The sequence below is a fragment of the Euphorbia lathyris genome, chromosome 7, assembly GCF_963576675.1.
Source record: "Euphorbia lathyris chromosome 7, ddEupLath1.1, whole genome shotgun sequence".
Classification (NCBI taxonomy): Eukaryota; Viridiplantae; Streptophyta; class Magnoliopsida; order Malpighiales; family Euphorbiaceae; genus Euphorbia; species Euphorbia lathyris.
Window position 1 is genome coordinate 7,927,261 of NC_088916.1, and position 16,340 is coordinate 7,943,600.

Below are 16,340 nucleotides of genomic sequence, written 5' to 3' on the forward strand. Positions count from 1 at the left end.
AACGAAGCAAAACATGGATGGCAGACATCCCAATTAAGTTGGCACCCCATTATCTCGACCAAAATATTATTAAAAGAAAAAATAGTAACAAATGAGGTAAGTTTAAGTACCACGTAAATGTTCTAAACTACAAAAATCATCAAAAATAAAGAAACGGTATAATTGAGGAGCGGAGCTCCACCACATGATCCCATCAGAAATAACCCCGAAACAAGCCAATGCGTCTGCTGCCCAATTACCTTCTTTATAAATATGAGAAAGAATTATCTCTATAACCGAACATTAGGCTAAACACTTTAACCAAGCCTAACCAAGCAACTAAGGAATCTCAATGGAACCATACTTTAGCAAATTAACCACATACATTGAATCAGATTCAATCCATAATTTTTTCCAGCTCTTTCCCCAAGCTAAGTCAACCAGAAATATTACAGCTTTCAATTCTGCGATTTGCACAAAGGCAGGAGAAATAGAAAACACAAAGCAACTACAAGAAAAGCCTCAGCTGTTCTGAAGATGTCACCTGCACCTGCTGCAGCATCTGGCATCCCTAGTGTAGAACCGTCCGTGTTTATCTTTAGCCAATAAGAGGGAGGAAGAACCCCTCAAACCATAACTATATTTGGAGCTGGCGGAGGCCTATGGGTAATGAACAACTTACTCAAAATGTGTAATTGTGAGACACTGTTGTTGGACCATCCTTGGTGCGAACAGTGGCGAATACATGATTATTCGGTTGTGGGGATCGATTTTACACGTGCATTCGCAAAAAAAAAAATGTTTGTTAAATCGAATTTGCTCAATTTTTTTTATATATGCGTGTTATAATTTGAATGGTCAATAACCAATTTTTAAGTATTAATATTCAATTTCTCAAAATTAAGCTAGATTTCATTCACGAGTCTTAACATGTAAAAAAATTTGGATTTAGGGAGGACCGAACAGGTAAAGAAAAATTAAAAATTTTGATTTGAGATGGCCTACCAGACAAAAAAAAAATAATAATTTGGATTTAAGGAGGACCTAACAGACCAAAAAATTAGAAATTTGGATTTAGGAGACCTAACAGGCAAAAAAAAAAAATTATAAATTTGGATTTAGGAAAGCCTAACAGGCCAAAAAATAGAAATTTAGATTTAGATAGGCCTAAAAGACAAAAAATTTTTTTTTTTTATTTATTAATTTTTTGCAACAGAGAACCGAAACTAGCTGGGCTCAAGGTGGTTTCGGCGGCCGGAGGGACCGAGTGAGTGAATGAAGCCTATAGGTAGTTCTCTGAATCGATGGTGTTTGTGATTTGAAAATTGTAAGATTTCAAGTGTGCTAAAATAGCCAAATGCAATTTATCAGTGCCACGATCCAAAGTGCTGAAACCTGCTTACTGAAACTACTCTCAATCAGCCTATCAAGAAAAGAGGCAAACATACTCTATATGTGAAGGACTTTGTCAAATGCAAAACCGGTAGCGTTCCACGGGTTATAGCAAACGAACAATCCATGAACAAATGACTCAATGATTCCGAGCACAATTGATAGAGATTCGATTGAGCAACAGAGGTTACGATAGCGGGACGTCTCAAATAGACCTGGTCATGGGTCGGGCTGGTCGGATTTTTCTATAAAAGTCCTCAGTCCAAGCTCATTCCAGCCCACTAGTAATTTAGACGGGCTCGAACCGGGTTGGGTTCGGGTTTAAAAATCAAATCCCAAGTCCAACCCATGTGAACTCACCTAAACATGTATACATAATTTTTTAATTATAAAAAATAAAATTTAATATTTAATATATAAATTTATAAATATATAAAATTTATTAATTCATATTAATAGGTGGGCCGGGCTAGACCGGGTCGGGGTATTTCTTTATTATTTCCAAGCCCGTCCATAAAAAAGATGGGTTTTAACGAGTCTGGATCTAATAACAATTATTATTGTCCAAGTCCGACCCAAGAGACACGGGTCTGAACAGGCTAGACGGGTATCCGAACCCATGGACAGGTCTAATCTCAATGAGCTAACAGGTCAATCCCGAAGATTGACATATGTTCGAAATATGTACAAAATGCCACACTACCCATGAACGCTTGAATCAAGGAAGAAGTGGAAATGGCATGTAATGACAGCAAAAATAGGAAGAATGGAAATGCTATAAATAGAAGTCATAGAAGCCATTCAGAACACCAACCACCGAACCAGACATCCAAACACATAGATATAACAAACCCGACATCACGTCCCATTTTCGTTAGCTTGTGTTCACCAAATTTCATGTTTTCAAGCCTCTAAATACTCCTTAGCAATCCATTTCAAGTTCTAATTGTAAAACTTGAGAATCTTATTAATGGAAATGAGAGAGATTACAAAGACTTATGAAGAAGAAAGATACAGTTGATATGAAAACTCAATTAATGAAGAAGGAAGAATAGCTAGCTTATATGCTGAAGAAGAAAGTTAGTAACTAATGGTTGAGATTGATTATGAAATGAATGGTGGAGATGTAATCATGAAGTGTTATGGTGTGGTGAGGCTCACTGTAAGTTTACATAATTGTTCGTTGAACAATCGTGAGCCCGAAAGCTAGGGTTTTTTCTCCCCAAAGTTCATAAAACCCAATTTATGTACCTTTTGCGTATTCTTCCTAACAATTTTGTCTTAATATTTTCAGCCCCTTATAGTCCATTTTCATGTCAAATCCTTACTCACACTTGTTCCTAACATCCTAAATTTAATTTTAGACTTTTGTTGTGCCTCAATTCGTGTCCGAAAACTCATTTTACAACCCATTTTTCTTGAACCCCAATTCCATTTTTGACATTTTGCCTAGTAATATCATTTTAACATTTTCATCCCTTTATAGTTTGTTTTCATCCCCAATTCTTAGTCACACACGTTCCTAACATCTTAAATCTAGTTTTAGTCTTTCATTTCACCTCAATCCGTGCTAAAAATCTCATTTTACAAGCTGCTCTTCAAACCCCAATTCCATTTCTGACATTCTGCCCAACAATTTTTTTTCCCACCTTTTGGGACTGTCATAGTTTTTTTTCTGTTGAATTTAATTTTAGGATTTTCGCTTTGCTTTAATCCATGTCTGAAAACTCATTTTATAAGCCAATATTTAAACCCCGAATCATTTTGAATAGTCTGCCCAATAATTTTGTTTTGACATTTCTAGCCTCATACAGTCCATTTTTTACACAGATTCTTACTCACACTCGTTCTTAACATCTTAAATTTAACTTTAGGAATTTCGGTTCGTCTCAATCTATGTACGAAAACTCATTTATCCGAATTAAGTTACTCATTCTCATTCTCGTCATTAATAAACGAGACCTCATGGACAAAGTCAGGCTCGCTCTTCATCAATCATTCAAATTGCTCATGAATGTCATGTTTATTACAACTCAAAGGCGTCTTCAAAGTAGCCAATATTTGACTTCAAATTTATTATTTCAATTTCGCTTTTGTTATTGTTATTTTAATTGTACAATTTCAATTTTGATCTCTGTTGTTGCTTTTTTTATACTCAATCATGCAATTGATTTAGCTATATTTTGTATAGAAATCGTTTCAATTGTAGTTCCTTGCTTTCGTTTAATATTTGTACCCAGACTATTTTACATCAATAAATAGACATTTTTCATCAAAAACTCATGTCAATTTCGCATTTACATTTTCTTTATTTAATTTGTGATAGCTATATATTATCTAGCAAAACTTCTATAGCGGCACTAGGAACCCAAGATCAATTTTTTCAATACCTGTGTCCCTTGCCAATCGTTTCGTTTAGAATTCAGGTTTTCCGCTCGTATAAGCCATAAACATAACCCTCCATATTAATTAAGAATTAATTTCTCAGTCACGTATGTACCCAAACCATATGTGACAAGATTGAAATTAGCATCATTCGTAAAGTATCACTAACAATTTATAAATTTTATAGTTTAAGTACATATTAAATAATTATATGCTACTACGATAGACTATTTTTTTTATAGTTTGTCTGATTTCTCGATTCCAGGCTCGTCATACATCCTTTAGGTGGATCCTCTCCTAATTAAAACTTTTTGCCTACGCTAGCACTCAAACTCGAAATCTAGCTTAAGCGGCTTGATAATATGATAGTCTATTTTCTTTAAAAGATAATAGCAAACTAAAATAATAAAATAAACTTAAAATAGACTAAATTGGAGTTCGGAAAAAAAAAATTGTGCTAACATAAAATAAATTTTATAATGGTAGCGGTAATGTCGTTAATCAATTTTATAATTGGTAGTTTAAAATATTGTCTTAGTGTCATAATTTTTAGGGTAAATTTCAAATAAAACCTCCATGGTTTCACTAATTTTTAGATAAAGGACTGTGCTTTACTTTTTGTCAAAACGAGGATTACTACACAAAAAAACACCTGTACCGACGGTTTTTTTGTACAGTAGGACGGTTTTAACCGTCGCTATATATATTAACGGCGGTTTTAAAAACCGTCAGAAAAGTGTTGTCATTGCGGCTGTTGCTACATTTAGCGACGGTTTTACAACAGCGTCGGGGTAATGTTTTTTTTATTAGCGACGCCTCCTAATGGCGGTTTAAACCGCCCCTAGAATCGATTTTCAGAAAAAAAAAACACCGACAGAAAATTGGTAGTAATCCATTACTAAAATTTTGGTGCCCAAAATTGTATTAAACAGTCAAAATGGTTTCTGATCAGTAATACCATAGATCTGATACAAATAAGTCCCATACAAATTCGTGTATAGTACAACAATAATATCAAAATTCGATTAAATACATACCACGACCTAGAGGATTCCCTAACTCAACAACCTCTCTACATCCCAAAGCAACTACAAAAGCAAAAAAAGGGTTATGAAAGTTAATGTTGAGATGCAAATGGTAACAGGACAGATCATGCTTGGCTCAGTGAAATCCTACTGCTAACTATTTTCCCATTATCTGGAATTGATTCACTAGTGTTGCGGTGTCCTGACTAGTCTTGAATATGCCTTTAGATCTACAAAACAAAAATCAAGTCAAGAAATGCAACGAAATAAGAAGGCTATGGAAGAGCACCATGCAAATTTGAAATGTAAGGCTATTAAAGTACTTGGCCTAATAAAAAAAGCATATAGAATAAATTGAGATTGGCTAAATCAATCACATAAATGCACAAAAAGAAGCAAATTTAGGCATACAGGCAAACCTTGAGGGAAAACAAGGGCCCACAGTCATATATATCTCCAAGCACTTCTCAATCTATAAACCACAAGGAGAAAAATGCATTAATAGGCCTTAGAAATTTGAAAGAATCCACAGCAAACTAACATAAAATCACATGAAAATGGTCAAATCATTGAATAGAGACCAAAACCTATGAAGCAAGCAAGAAAACTAGATCTTATGTGTTTTCTACCACTCATCATTGAATATGAAACTTTCATCTTTCTCAATTTTATTTATGTGTTTTCTACCACTCATCACTCATATTATGTTCAAATGGAGTGTACAAATTTATATCCCGTCAAGGTTTATTTCAATTAGATAACATTTCATAAAATACTAAGTAATTCAATTAGATAACATTTCATAAAAGAGAGTAATGAAGAACCAAGACACGTTTACAATTCCCGCTCCCTAAAAGTATGTAAACAGAACTGGCAGAACGAGATAGAGAGAGAAAGCTTACTAATTGCAAAGTTGTTCTGCCGATATGCTCTTCAGGCAGCCATGACAGAGATTTAAGTTTCTCCTCCACCTTTGAAAGTTCTCCAGCAAGCTGCGAAGAAGCAGAATGAGAATCAATTCAAATCACATATTATAAAAATTGAATTGCATAGAAGAGAAGAGCACTCCACTTATCAATGTTAAACTTTAGATAGACCAATATACCATGTAAGAGAATTTCATATTCATGACATGATAAATGATATGTTATATTTGCATATGTTTCTCCACAACCCTGTTTTGTAGTGACTATACTTTGGATATAATCCACCTTATATAATGTGAAATAAGGGAAACTAAAAAAAGAGATGTTAAGCTAAATTGCAATAGAAATAAGTGCATGCAAATCACAAGTACGGGTTAAATCTCAACGACGGTCACTTAAGTTCGAACAATGTCCCAATAAGATTATAAAAGTTTATCTTGTATCAATAAAATAACTCATCTTTACATTTCATACCAAAAAACGTCACTTTTGAACATTTTCAGGCCAAATTCTCGCCGGACTAGAACCTTAGTCCATTTAACCAAACCACATAAGCACCAAATGTATTAATTTACTGCCACACAGCACCCATTTGTTCACCTAACTAACCTAGTAAATGGGTATCACGTGGCACAGCGCTTGCATCGCCTGGTTGAATTGACTAAACATCCTAGTCATAATTGCCAACGAGAATTTGGTATGAAATGTCCAAAGCGACTCTATTGGTACAAAATGCAAAGATGAGCTATTTTATTGATACAAAATAAGCTCTTGTGAACTTACTGCGAGATTGTCCAAACTTAAAGTGATCATCAGTGCAATTTACCCGTTATCTTTAGGCTAATCCAAGATGCAGAGAACATAAACTCAAAGACTACAATTGATTGTGAAGTGACATGCTGCAGATGGAGATATGTATAAAGTTCAAAAAATTTCAGCCAAGAAACGAAGAGTGTTTACAGGTTCAAATATTATGACTAAACAACATCTAAGAAACTAATCAGAATTATACGGATGGATAGGCTTACCCTGATATTAAATTTCTTTCTGATCTGCGTGCGGAAGAAACCCAAATACATTCCTGTTGAAATGGTGAAACCAATAGCTATATAGAGAAAGCAAGGCGGTCTAGTGACCACGAAAGCAATGTAGTTAAGAAGGGCTGTAAGAGCAATAATGAAATATACGGTTCCCTGCAAAGTCAACACTTGCAACTTTCAGGTTTCTCTTAAAACAACCTATATAAAGAAAAGGTTCTGACTTCACCCTACTCAGCTCTTGAAACATCAAAGCCTAACTAACTGAATTGCAGAATTTACCTGAAGAAAACAAGCCCCAAAACCAGCACGTCTCATGTTCTTCCCGAATCTGTAGCATGGACAACTGCAATCAACACCAAATTAATGTTACTCCACCAAAAGTTCAAATTGTTACTCAAAACACAAAACCATAATTGAAATATGAAACTGAAGCAAACTGAAGTATCAATCATCCATATAACAAAACAGGAGAAAAAAAAATTGAAGGCTTAATACAAATTTAAATGCAAGTTAACTAGAATCAATAGCATGACAAGCACCATCTTACAATATGATTAAACAATAAAATTTCAGATAATTTGATAGAGGAGTTGCGAAAGCCTACAATGGATTGAAGATGATTGGTTATATGGCTCCCTTGTTGTTGGAGATGTTTTGCTGACATTTCTCTTACAAGATCATCAACTACATAGAAGATTGTCCTACTATGCCCACTCAACCCTTTACCCTTCCATCTGCCAAATCAAACACTAATAATTAACAACTCAATTACATAATTTGTTTTTAAGCAATAAAAGATTGTAGCTTTGAATTGCAGAAGTGAGGTGATTCAAATAATGTAGAGAAGCTTCCTTTGAATTACATACCAACATAAGAAAAACTTTTAGTTAAAATTATAGGTCATATATAAAATACACTTCCCTACCTGAATAAGTTGTTGAATCACATCTCTTGCACTTGCAACTTCTATCTCCTTGAGATTCTCTACATAGATACCTTTCTTTGCATCTTCCCTTATCTGTACATTTTACCACACATTAAGTTGATAATAGTGAGTAAACTAACGAAAATTAATATATGCAACATAAACAGATAGATGGATATGTACCTATTGAGAGCAAAACACCATCTTAAGTTATCTTCAATTTCTTCTTCATACCAGCAAAAGTTGTATCCCTTATGAATGGCCTTTTCTATTGATAATCCCATTAGAACAAGCAATGTCACTCATTTTTACTAGAGAGAAATAGTAGAGCTAGGATGCAGCAAATGGAGAAGATGAGTAGGGAATATAATGGAAGAAGTGGCAAAGTAATCGATAACAAATTATATAATTTTTTAATTGCTAATGCTATGAAATGAAGCGTATTTCTATGAGATTGGGGCCTCATATGCTTTTTACCTATGTAATTATATTAGCATGGAACATGTAACCAACTATATATGTAGATAGATAAACAATAAAGTAATAACCTGAGTTGGGAGGAGATTAGGTTGTGTATGAGCCTTGATGAAGTAATCGGAACCCCATCTAATAGCTCACAAAGTATGACCCATTTGATCTAATTGAGTGATCTCCTTCCTGAAATCAACAGCTCCCCAAGCTAACATTAAGCCCAAACTTCACATGATCTCCTGCATCATAATATCCTTCTACCAAGTTCACTTGTTCCACCCTCAACAAAACTTACTTAATCTTATACTATAACAAAATTTAATATATGTTAGTTAGGCAATTAATTAATTAATTACCACTACACTTTCACTAATATTCACAATCACAACCATGTAATTTAGTAGCTTACCTTTTTCTTTGGAATGGATAGGACAGAACAGAATCAGGGTTGAACAAAAACGACAGAGACAGAGATCTATCAGAGAACTCACGAACGGAGAAAGGTGGACGGAGAAAGGCGAACGAAGAAGGGCGAACCACGAACGACGAATGGTGAACGGAAAATGGAAGTTTAAGGAACGACAGAAGGAAGTCTAACAATCGGCGAACGGAAAATGGAAGTTTAACGAACGGCAGAAGGAAGTCTAACAATCGGCGAACGGACAATTTTGGAGACTGCAAGATAGGAGATACCAAGAATGAGATTAGGGATTAGGGATTTCAAAGATCGCGTAACCTCTGGATCTATATTAGCATGGGCCAATTAATATTTTGGGTTTTTTTAATTGACCCCATGAGACAGTTTATAAAACTGTTGTTATAAAAGTGTTGCTAAAGTTTTTTTTTTTTTTTTTTTTTTTTGTAGTGTTCGCACTTGGATTAATGCTATTAAAATCATCTTTAACGATCTGAAAATGAAAATTTTCAAGAATTAAAGTTGTTCAATGTCATATTTTTTATGGAACTACATTTTCGATTTTCAAAAATTATTTTTTTAGAACTTTCTCTCTCTAAACATTAACTTTCTCGCTCTTTACCAAACATCATCTAAACAATCTCAAAATAAAAAAATTTGAAGAATTAAAGTTGTTTAGAATATTAGTAGTTCTTAAAATATGTCATTTTTGAAGTCGTCAATGGTGATTTTAATAGTATCAATCGAAAAAGTCCTTATTTTGCTAAAATTGAAAACTTCAATTCTCGTTTTGACAAAAAGTAAACCACAGTCCTTTATTTGAAAATTAGTGAAACCACAAGGGTTTTATTTGAAGTTTAGCCTAATTTTTATTCATTTAAAAGGGGTATTATGAACTTGTAACTTAAAGTAACTTATGATTTAAATGTCTAAGAGATCAATAAATATTAATTAGACTATATAATTAATATATAATATTTTTTTCCTAAGTTTTGTACTTTTTATGTAAAATTTCTCTTTGTTCTTTATTATGGTTTAATTAGAGTTTTTTTTTACATTAATAACTAAACATCTCTCTTATTCAAATAAAGGTAAGGCTATGTTTGATAACAAAGAAAATCTTTTTTTTAGTAGAAAAGGAAAGGAAAGCAAAGCAAAACAAGCAACTATACCGGGATTAGCCTAGAAAAGCTAACCCCAATCCTATCCTTTAAAAGAAGAGGAGAAAGAGCGATTGGGGGAACGGTAAGGGTAGAAACACCTAACACCCCCTCATGGCCTGCCGCCGCCAAGTGATCTGCAACACGGTTCTGCTCCCGGAAAATGTGGCTGAACTCAAGGATATCAAATGAGGGGCTAAGCCTCTTAATAGCTTTAATAAGGTTGCGGCTATGAAGACCCATGGCATGACTACCCAAAATCATATTGATGGCCTCCAAGTTATCTGACTCCACAGAAAGCCTCTTAACACCCAACCTAATCGCCAGCTGGATCCCAGAGAGAATGCCCCAGAGCTCCGCAGAGAAGGAAGAACCCAAACCCAAATTCTGGGTAAACCCAGAAAGCCAGGCGCCTCCCGCATCCCTAAGAACACCTCCGGTAGCAATCTTACCATTACTGAGGCAGGAACCATCAGTATTCAGCTTCACAACCCCCTCTCTCGGCCTGCTCCAGCTCACGAGGTGGACATCACTACTCGGGGAAGATCTGGCAAGGGACTCACCTTTGAAACTATCAATAATAGAGGAGAGTTTCTTCAAGAAGAACTCAGCTAAGTTAGGCAAAAACACAGCTTTATTATCAAAAATCTCCTCGTTCCTCCATTTCCACACTTGATGACAGATAATGGCAAAGAAAATATCCCCATGCTCTATATAAGACAATAACTTTCCCCTAATACCATCTGAGAACCAGTCGTTCACAGAATGGGACATGAAGGAAGAGAAAGTATGATGAGAGAGAATTTTCTTCCAAACCTCTTCACTCTTATGGCAATCCCTAAGAGCGTGGCACAACGATTCAACATGGCCTCTACATCTACCGCAAGCTCCAGAGGTCGCCAAATGCCTTCTGTATCTATCTGAGTTAGTAAGTAATCTGTCTTTAACGCCCAGCCACAGGAAGCTCCTCATACGGTAGGGGATTTTAAGGGACCAAATGGTCTTCCAAATATCCGAGGGATTATCAGTCCTGTTAAGGGAAAAAGCTTCAAAGGCAGATTTGCAAGAATAGACTCCATTGTTAGTCAGCGCCCAGCAATGCTTATCCATGTCTTCCTCTTGATTACTCACCTTCACTCCTCTAATTCTAAGGAGAGTCTCAAGGCTAAAGAAAGAATCAAATTTAGGCCAAACCCAGTCCCCTTCAGAGTCCACCACATCGGCTAACCTCCAGTTTTGGATATCACTAGGGGGGGGGGGAAGTGCACACATCCACTAAAGATTTATCCCCAATCCAGGTATCAAACCAGAAGCTTATGGACTTACCATTACCCACATCCAGACCAACCCCCGAGCAAAACTCAGCAAAAACGGCGCTAAGCCCTTTCCAGAGGAAGGAACAATTGATAACTCTCTCTTTCGGGCCCCCAAAGATCTTATCTTTTCGATACTTACCACAAAGAAGGCGAACCCAGAGAGAGGAGGGGCATTGCCACATACGCCAAAGGAGTTTCATTAATAAAACTTTATTATTATCCTTAGCTCTCCTAATGCCCAAACCCCCTGAATCTTTGGGTTGACAAACCTCACTCCAAGGCACCAGGTGGATCTTTCTTTCCTTCGCAGCTTCCCCCCACAGGAACCTTCGGTTAATCTTATCAAGATCATTAAGCACAGGATTCGGAAGCTGACAAGCCTGCATGATGTGGTTGGGAGCAGCGGAATTCACAGATTGAATTAAAGTCAGACGGCTAGCAAGGGAGAGAGTCTTGGCTTTCCACGTGGCACACCTCGTATTGACTTTGTCCAAAGTATCTTTAAAAGAAACTTTAGACACTCTCTCACTATGGAGAGGAATCCCCAGATACTTCCCAAGAGAATTAGTAAGAGGAATACCAGACAAATCACTTAATCTTTTACAAATTCTAGGATTCATATTCTTAGAGCACATCATCCTAGATTTCTGGATATTAAGTCTCTGACCAGAGGCCGAACAAAAACAATCTAGAATATCCATAATGACACTCAACTGCTCCTCATTACCTTCAAGAAAGATAAGGACATCGTCCGCAAAGAATAAGTGGGTCACCTGGGGATAGAAACTGTTGATGGCCACCGGGTGGAAACTCCCAATATCAATGGCATCTTGAATAAGGTGGGACAGCCTCTCCATAGCAATAACGAAAAGGAAGGGACTCATAGGATCACCCTGACGGATGCCCCGACCCGGAGAGAACTCCTCCAACATATCCCCATTCACCATAACCTGAAACACATGAGAAGTAATACAAACCTTAATAAGATTTCTCCAACTGTCTGGGATCCTAGCTCTCTCCAGACTCTCCATCAGGAAGTTCCAGTTGATGCGATCATAGGCCTTCTCCAAATCCAGCTTAAGAGCCACAATGCCTTTCTTCCCTTTCCTAATCTTCATAGTGTGCACCATTTCTTGGGCAATCACCACATTATCCATCATTTGTCTACCGGGTACAAAACTACCCTGATTCTGACAAATGATCTCCGGAAGAATGCCACGGATTCTATTAGCCACAATTTTTGTAATCGTCTTGTAAAGAACATTACAAAGACTGATGGGTCTCATATGCGAAAAGGAAGAAGGCTTATCAATTTTAGGAATAAGGACCAGGAGAGTTCTATTAACCAGCTCAATATCCTTAGACCCATTGAACACACCTATGATAAACTCATAGATACCCTCCTTCACCACACCCCAGTGCTTGTGGTAGAAGCCAGCTGGAAGACCATCAATACCAGGCGCTTTAGACGCCCCAATGCTGAAGATGGCATGGTCAATCTCTTTTCGGGAAATAGGAAGAAAGGCACTCTGACTGATATCCTCACTGATCAAAGGAAAGGTAGCAATAGAGTGAGCCCTCTCCAGCTGAACATGATCCTCTTTGAAAAGCTCCTTATAGAACTCTAGAGCCAAATTCCGAATCACCTCATCTTCATACACCCACTCCCCATCAGAATCTTTGATAGCCTCAATTCTATTTCTCTGCCGCCTGATCATAGTAGACAGATGGAAGTACCTGGTATTACGATCCCCATCCCTAATCCAGGATTTCCTAGACTTCTGGAACCAGAGAAGCTCCTCCTGCCTAAGCACAGCTTCTAGCTCCTTCTGAAGGGTTCTAAGGAGGCCATCTAAACTGTGATCAAACCTCACATCCAACCTACGCTGAACGCCCTCCACCCTTTTTAACAACTTATTCTTTCTTCTAATAATATGCCCAAAGACATTCTTATTCCAACCAAGCACCTTCTTCCTGAACCCTTCAGAAGCTTGCAGGACATTCGAATGAGGTTTCCAATTATCTTGGACGAACTCCTTAAACTTAGGATGGGACTCCCACGCCAGCTGGTACCGGAACGGTCTCTTTCCCTTAGGTCGGTTGCCTCTCAAAAGTCTAAACAAAATAGGGCAATGGTCCGAATGACGGAACGAAAGATTTAAAACAGAACACTCAGGGAAAGAAGTCAGGGCAGCCACATTAGCATAGACCTTGTCCAAACGAACAAAGGTACTATTGCGTTTCCAAGTGAATCTATGACCCGAAGCCCCCAAGTCGGAAAGCCCACATAAATCCATATTATTTTTGTGGTGAAGACAGCGATTAACATAATGATTGGAACCTCCTCTCTGGTCACTCATAAGGCCGATATCATTAAAGTCTCCCGCAATAAACCAGGGCTCAGAGATGCTGCCACTCATCGAAAAGAGGATCTCCCACAGCCGTTTGCGATTAACTAAGATCGGATCAGCATACACAAGGGTAGTCAAGAAGGGAGTAATACCAGAAATGCTCACTTTACAGTGAATGAACTGCTTATCGATACTAATAACATCAAAATGAATCCGATCTGGCCTCCAAAAAAGCCAGATCCCACCAGCTCGGCCAGTAGCCTCCGATCTAACACACCTCCAGTTCTTAAACTTATTAACCACCTCATCTGCTTTCTCTCCACTAATCTTAGTTTCCAGTAAAGCAAAACACGAGGGGTTAAACTGTTTAATTAGGTCATTAATATGGATACGGGTAGCCTTGCTAGCCGCACCCCTAACATTCCAGCACAAAAAGTCCATAGAAAGGAGGAGACTGACCGTACCAACCTACCTAAGCCAGGTATTTACTAGGGGCTCTTGAGAGCCTCACCGAGGTACCCGCAGGTCCCATCTTCTCTGAAAAAGCTAAGGAATTCTGGATGCTTTTTTGTTTGCCCTTTGGCTTTTTCAAGCCAGGTTTAATAACCCCCATTGGATTCCCAATTCCAGGTCCACCAATAAGAATAGAAGAACTACCCTCATTAGTTTCCTTCATCTTTCGGGCCGCCTGAACTAGGGGGCCCCCCTGAGCTTCATTCTTGAAAGCAAAGAGGGGATTAACAGAATCAACCACTAGCTCAGAAGACACAACAGACTCCAGACCCGGCAAACTGTGTTCCATAAGCTCATCTCCCTGGACAGGCTCATGAACGTCTTCAATAGATAGGGCACCAAACCTAGAGCCAGACCTAAGAGCTAAGCTGGTACCAGCCTCCTCCCTAGCCTTGGGGATAGGCTTCTCCTTCACACTAGGGGCAGCCATAGGCTTAGAAGGAGCGGAAATCCCCTTCTTGATAATATCAGGAGGAAGATTCTGCATAATAGGAGGCTGAGTTCTACGACGAGTAGTCCGTTTAGCTACCATCCAAGGACCGAAGTTTCCTTCATTCCCTTGGTTACCTACAGAAATACTCCCACTCTCCATAACAGACTCCTTCAAAACACTCTCCCTTTTGGGGCAACCTTCCTGAGAATGACCATAAATGCCACAATCATAACAAATGTTATGTAAGCCTTCATATTCGATAAAGAACACCTTGTTCTGAACACAGAACTTAGATAATAAGGGTTTCGCAAGATCCACATCCACACAAACCCTAGCAAACTTGCCCCTAATGGCACCAATAGTAGTCTTATCCACATGGTGGACCTTCCCAACCATGCCTCCTATTTTGCTTAGGAATTTCTCACTGTAATACTCAATGGGAAGGCCCGGAAACCTAACCCAAGTCAAAATCCTGTTAACAGTAGAATCATGGGGATTAAAATTAGGAACCAAGGCCGTAAAGCCAGAACGTGGTTGGAAATAATATATGGGCCCCTCTTGATCACAGTATTGTAATCCTCAACTCTAGTAAACTTGATGACATAGAAGTCATTTTCAAGGTCAGTAATACTGACTTTCCCTTTCCTAGCCCACTGGGCTTGAATCCTTTGGGCAAAATAATTAAAGCTGATCCTCTTCCCCAACACCTTCCACTTCTCTCTGAGTTCCCTGTTCTCTTCCGAAGACAGTCTAATAACCGGACAAAGAGGATCATCCTGGACACCATCCTCCTCGTCCGAATCAGAGAAAAGATCCGCAGAATCCCCTACCATCTCCACTTCCTCAAAGCAGAGCTCCTCCTCAACCACTCCCATAACAGTGTCTTTCCAAGACCCTTTACCTATCCCGTTATTGCCAACTGTAGTCCTGGGGGAGGCCATGTTCCCCTGTCCCTGAATATCATACCCAGCCTCAAAAGGGCTCTGACTCGAGGCAACCTGCCCCCCAAATGCAGCCTCAGCCTGCCCAGCACTGACCGGAATAGGACAATCAATGCCAGGCACAATGCCGGAAAAACCAGGCCAACGCCCAGCCCCAGCATCGGCATGCCCCCTGCGGTGCCCGGCGCCATCGGCAGGGAGGACAGGCGCCGCACAGTCCGCAGGCGGCAACTTGCCCACCCGTCCATCCGGGATCGCGGGGAGCAAGGGGCGGGCAGTCGCGTCACCCGATCCCATGCGCCCACCCCCCAAACATCCTGCAACCACTGCCCGAGGCACAGGGCACCGCTCGTCCAACCTCCCTGCCGATGAATCCCCCTCCAGCGGCGCCGCCTGCGTCCCAGCCGAATCCGCAAGCAAGGCAACCGATCCAGGTGCCACGCCCCTGTCCCCACGATCCCAGGCCCCTCCAGCCCCCCAATCCCCTAAACCGGTGCCGCATCCTGCCGGATCTAACCATCAGATCCTTGCCAAGCCCCTCGACCCCGCTCCCGGGAGCGGTCCCTCACCCGCTCGCCATGCCCCCTCTTCTCCCTTGCATCCCCTGCCGAAGCCACAACGCCGCCAGCCGACACTCCATCCTGCACCAGATCCGACGCCCGCCCTACCCCAGCCGCCCGATCCGCCTCACCAAGATCAGAATTGCCGCCATCACCGCCCCCCTCCAAGGTCCGCCTAACCCTAGGTCTCTCTTTCTTTCTGTCTTTCGCCATTAAGCACTTATTTAGCACAAAGATAATGTCTCACAAAGAAAATCATTTAAATTAATATATTAAGCACTTATTTAGTTTAATTGTATTTGATAATGATTTTTTTTTGAAGCATAAAGTATTCAATTAAGCTACACATATCACTTATTTTGGTAAGTCAAAATATTTAACTTAAAATTTTAAGTTAAACATTATCAACTAATATTCTTATATTCAGCTCTTATTTTTAATATTTATCAAACACTTATATCATTTAATAGTTTCAACACTTTTAATATTCAACACTTAAATTTCAGTT

At 38.9% G+C, this 16,340-nt stretch overlaps 1 protein-coding gene across 3 annotated transcripts; it reads right to left on the reverse strand.

Annotated features, from left to right (window-relative positions):
- Nucleotides 1-4,768: 4,768 nt before the first annotated feature.
- Nucleotides 4,769-8,906, reverse strand: LOC136235097 (uncharacterized). Of its 3 annotated transcripts, XM_066024612.1 has the most exons (11): nucleotides 8,553-8,906; nucleotides 8,221-8,449; nucleotides 7,856-7,940; nucleotides 7,673-7,765; nucleotides 7,352-7,481; nucleotides 7,027-7,090; nucleotides 6,736-6,900; nucleotides 5,684-5,773; nucleotides 5,201-5,253; nucleotides 4,933-5,011; nucleotides 4,769-4,844 (listed from the first exon to the last, which is right to left on the reverse strand). In XM_066024612.1, exons 6-10 carry the CDS (start codon nucleotides 7,060-7,062, stop codon nucleotides 4,939-4,941), a joined length of 417 nt encoding a protein of 138 aa, XP_065880684.1. In that variant the 5' UTR covers nucleotides 7,063-7,090; nucleotides 7,352-7,481; nucleotides 7,673-7,765; nucleotides 7,856-7,940; nucleotides 8,221-8,449; nucleotides 8,553-8,906; the 3' UTR covers nucleotides 4,769-4,844; nucleotides 4,933-4,938. The 3 variants fall into 3 exon arrangements, with proteins under 3 accessions (XP_065880684.1, XP_065880683.1, XP_065880682.1); XM_066024611.1 differs by having other exon boundaries at nucleotides 4,769-5,011; nucleotides 8,221-8,382; XM_066024610.1 differs by having other exon boundaries at nucleotides 4,769-5,011.
- Between the last annotated feature and the right edge of the window lie 7,434 nt (nucleotides 8,907-16,340).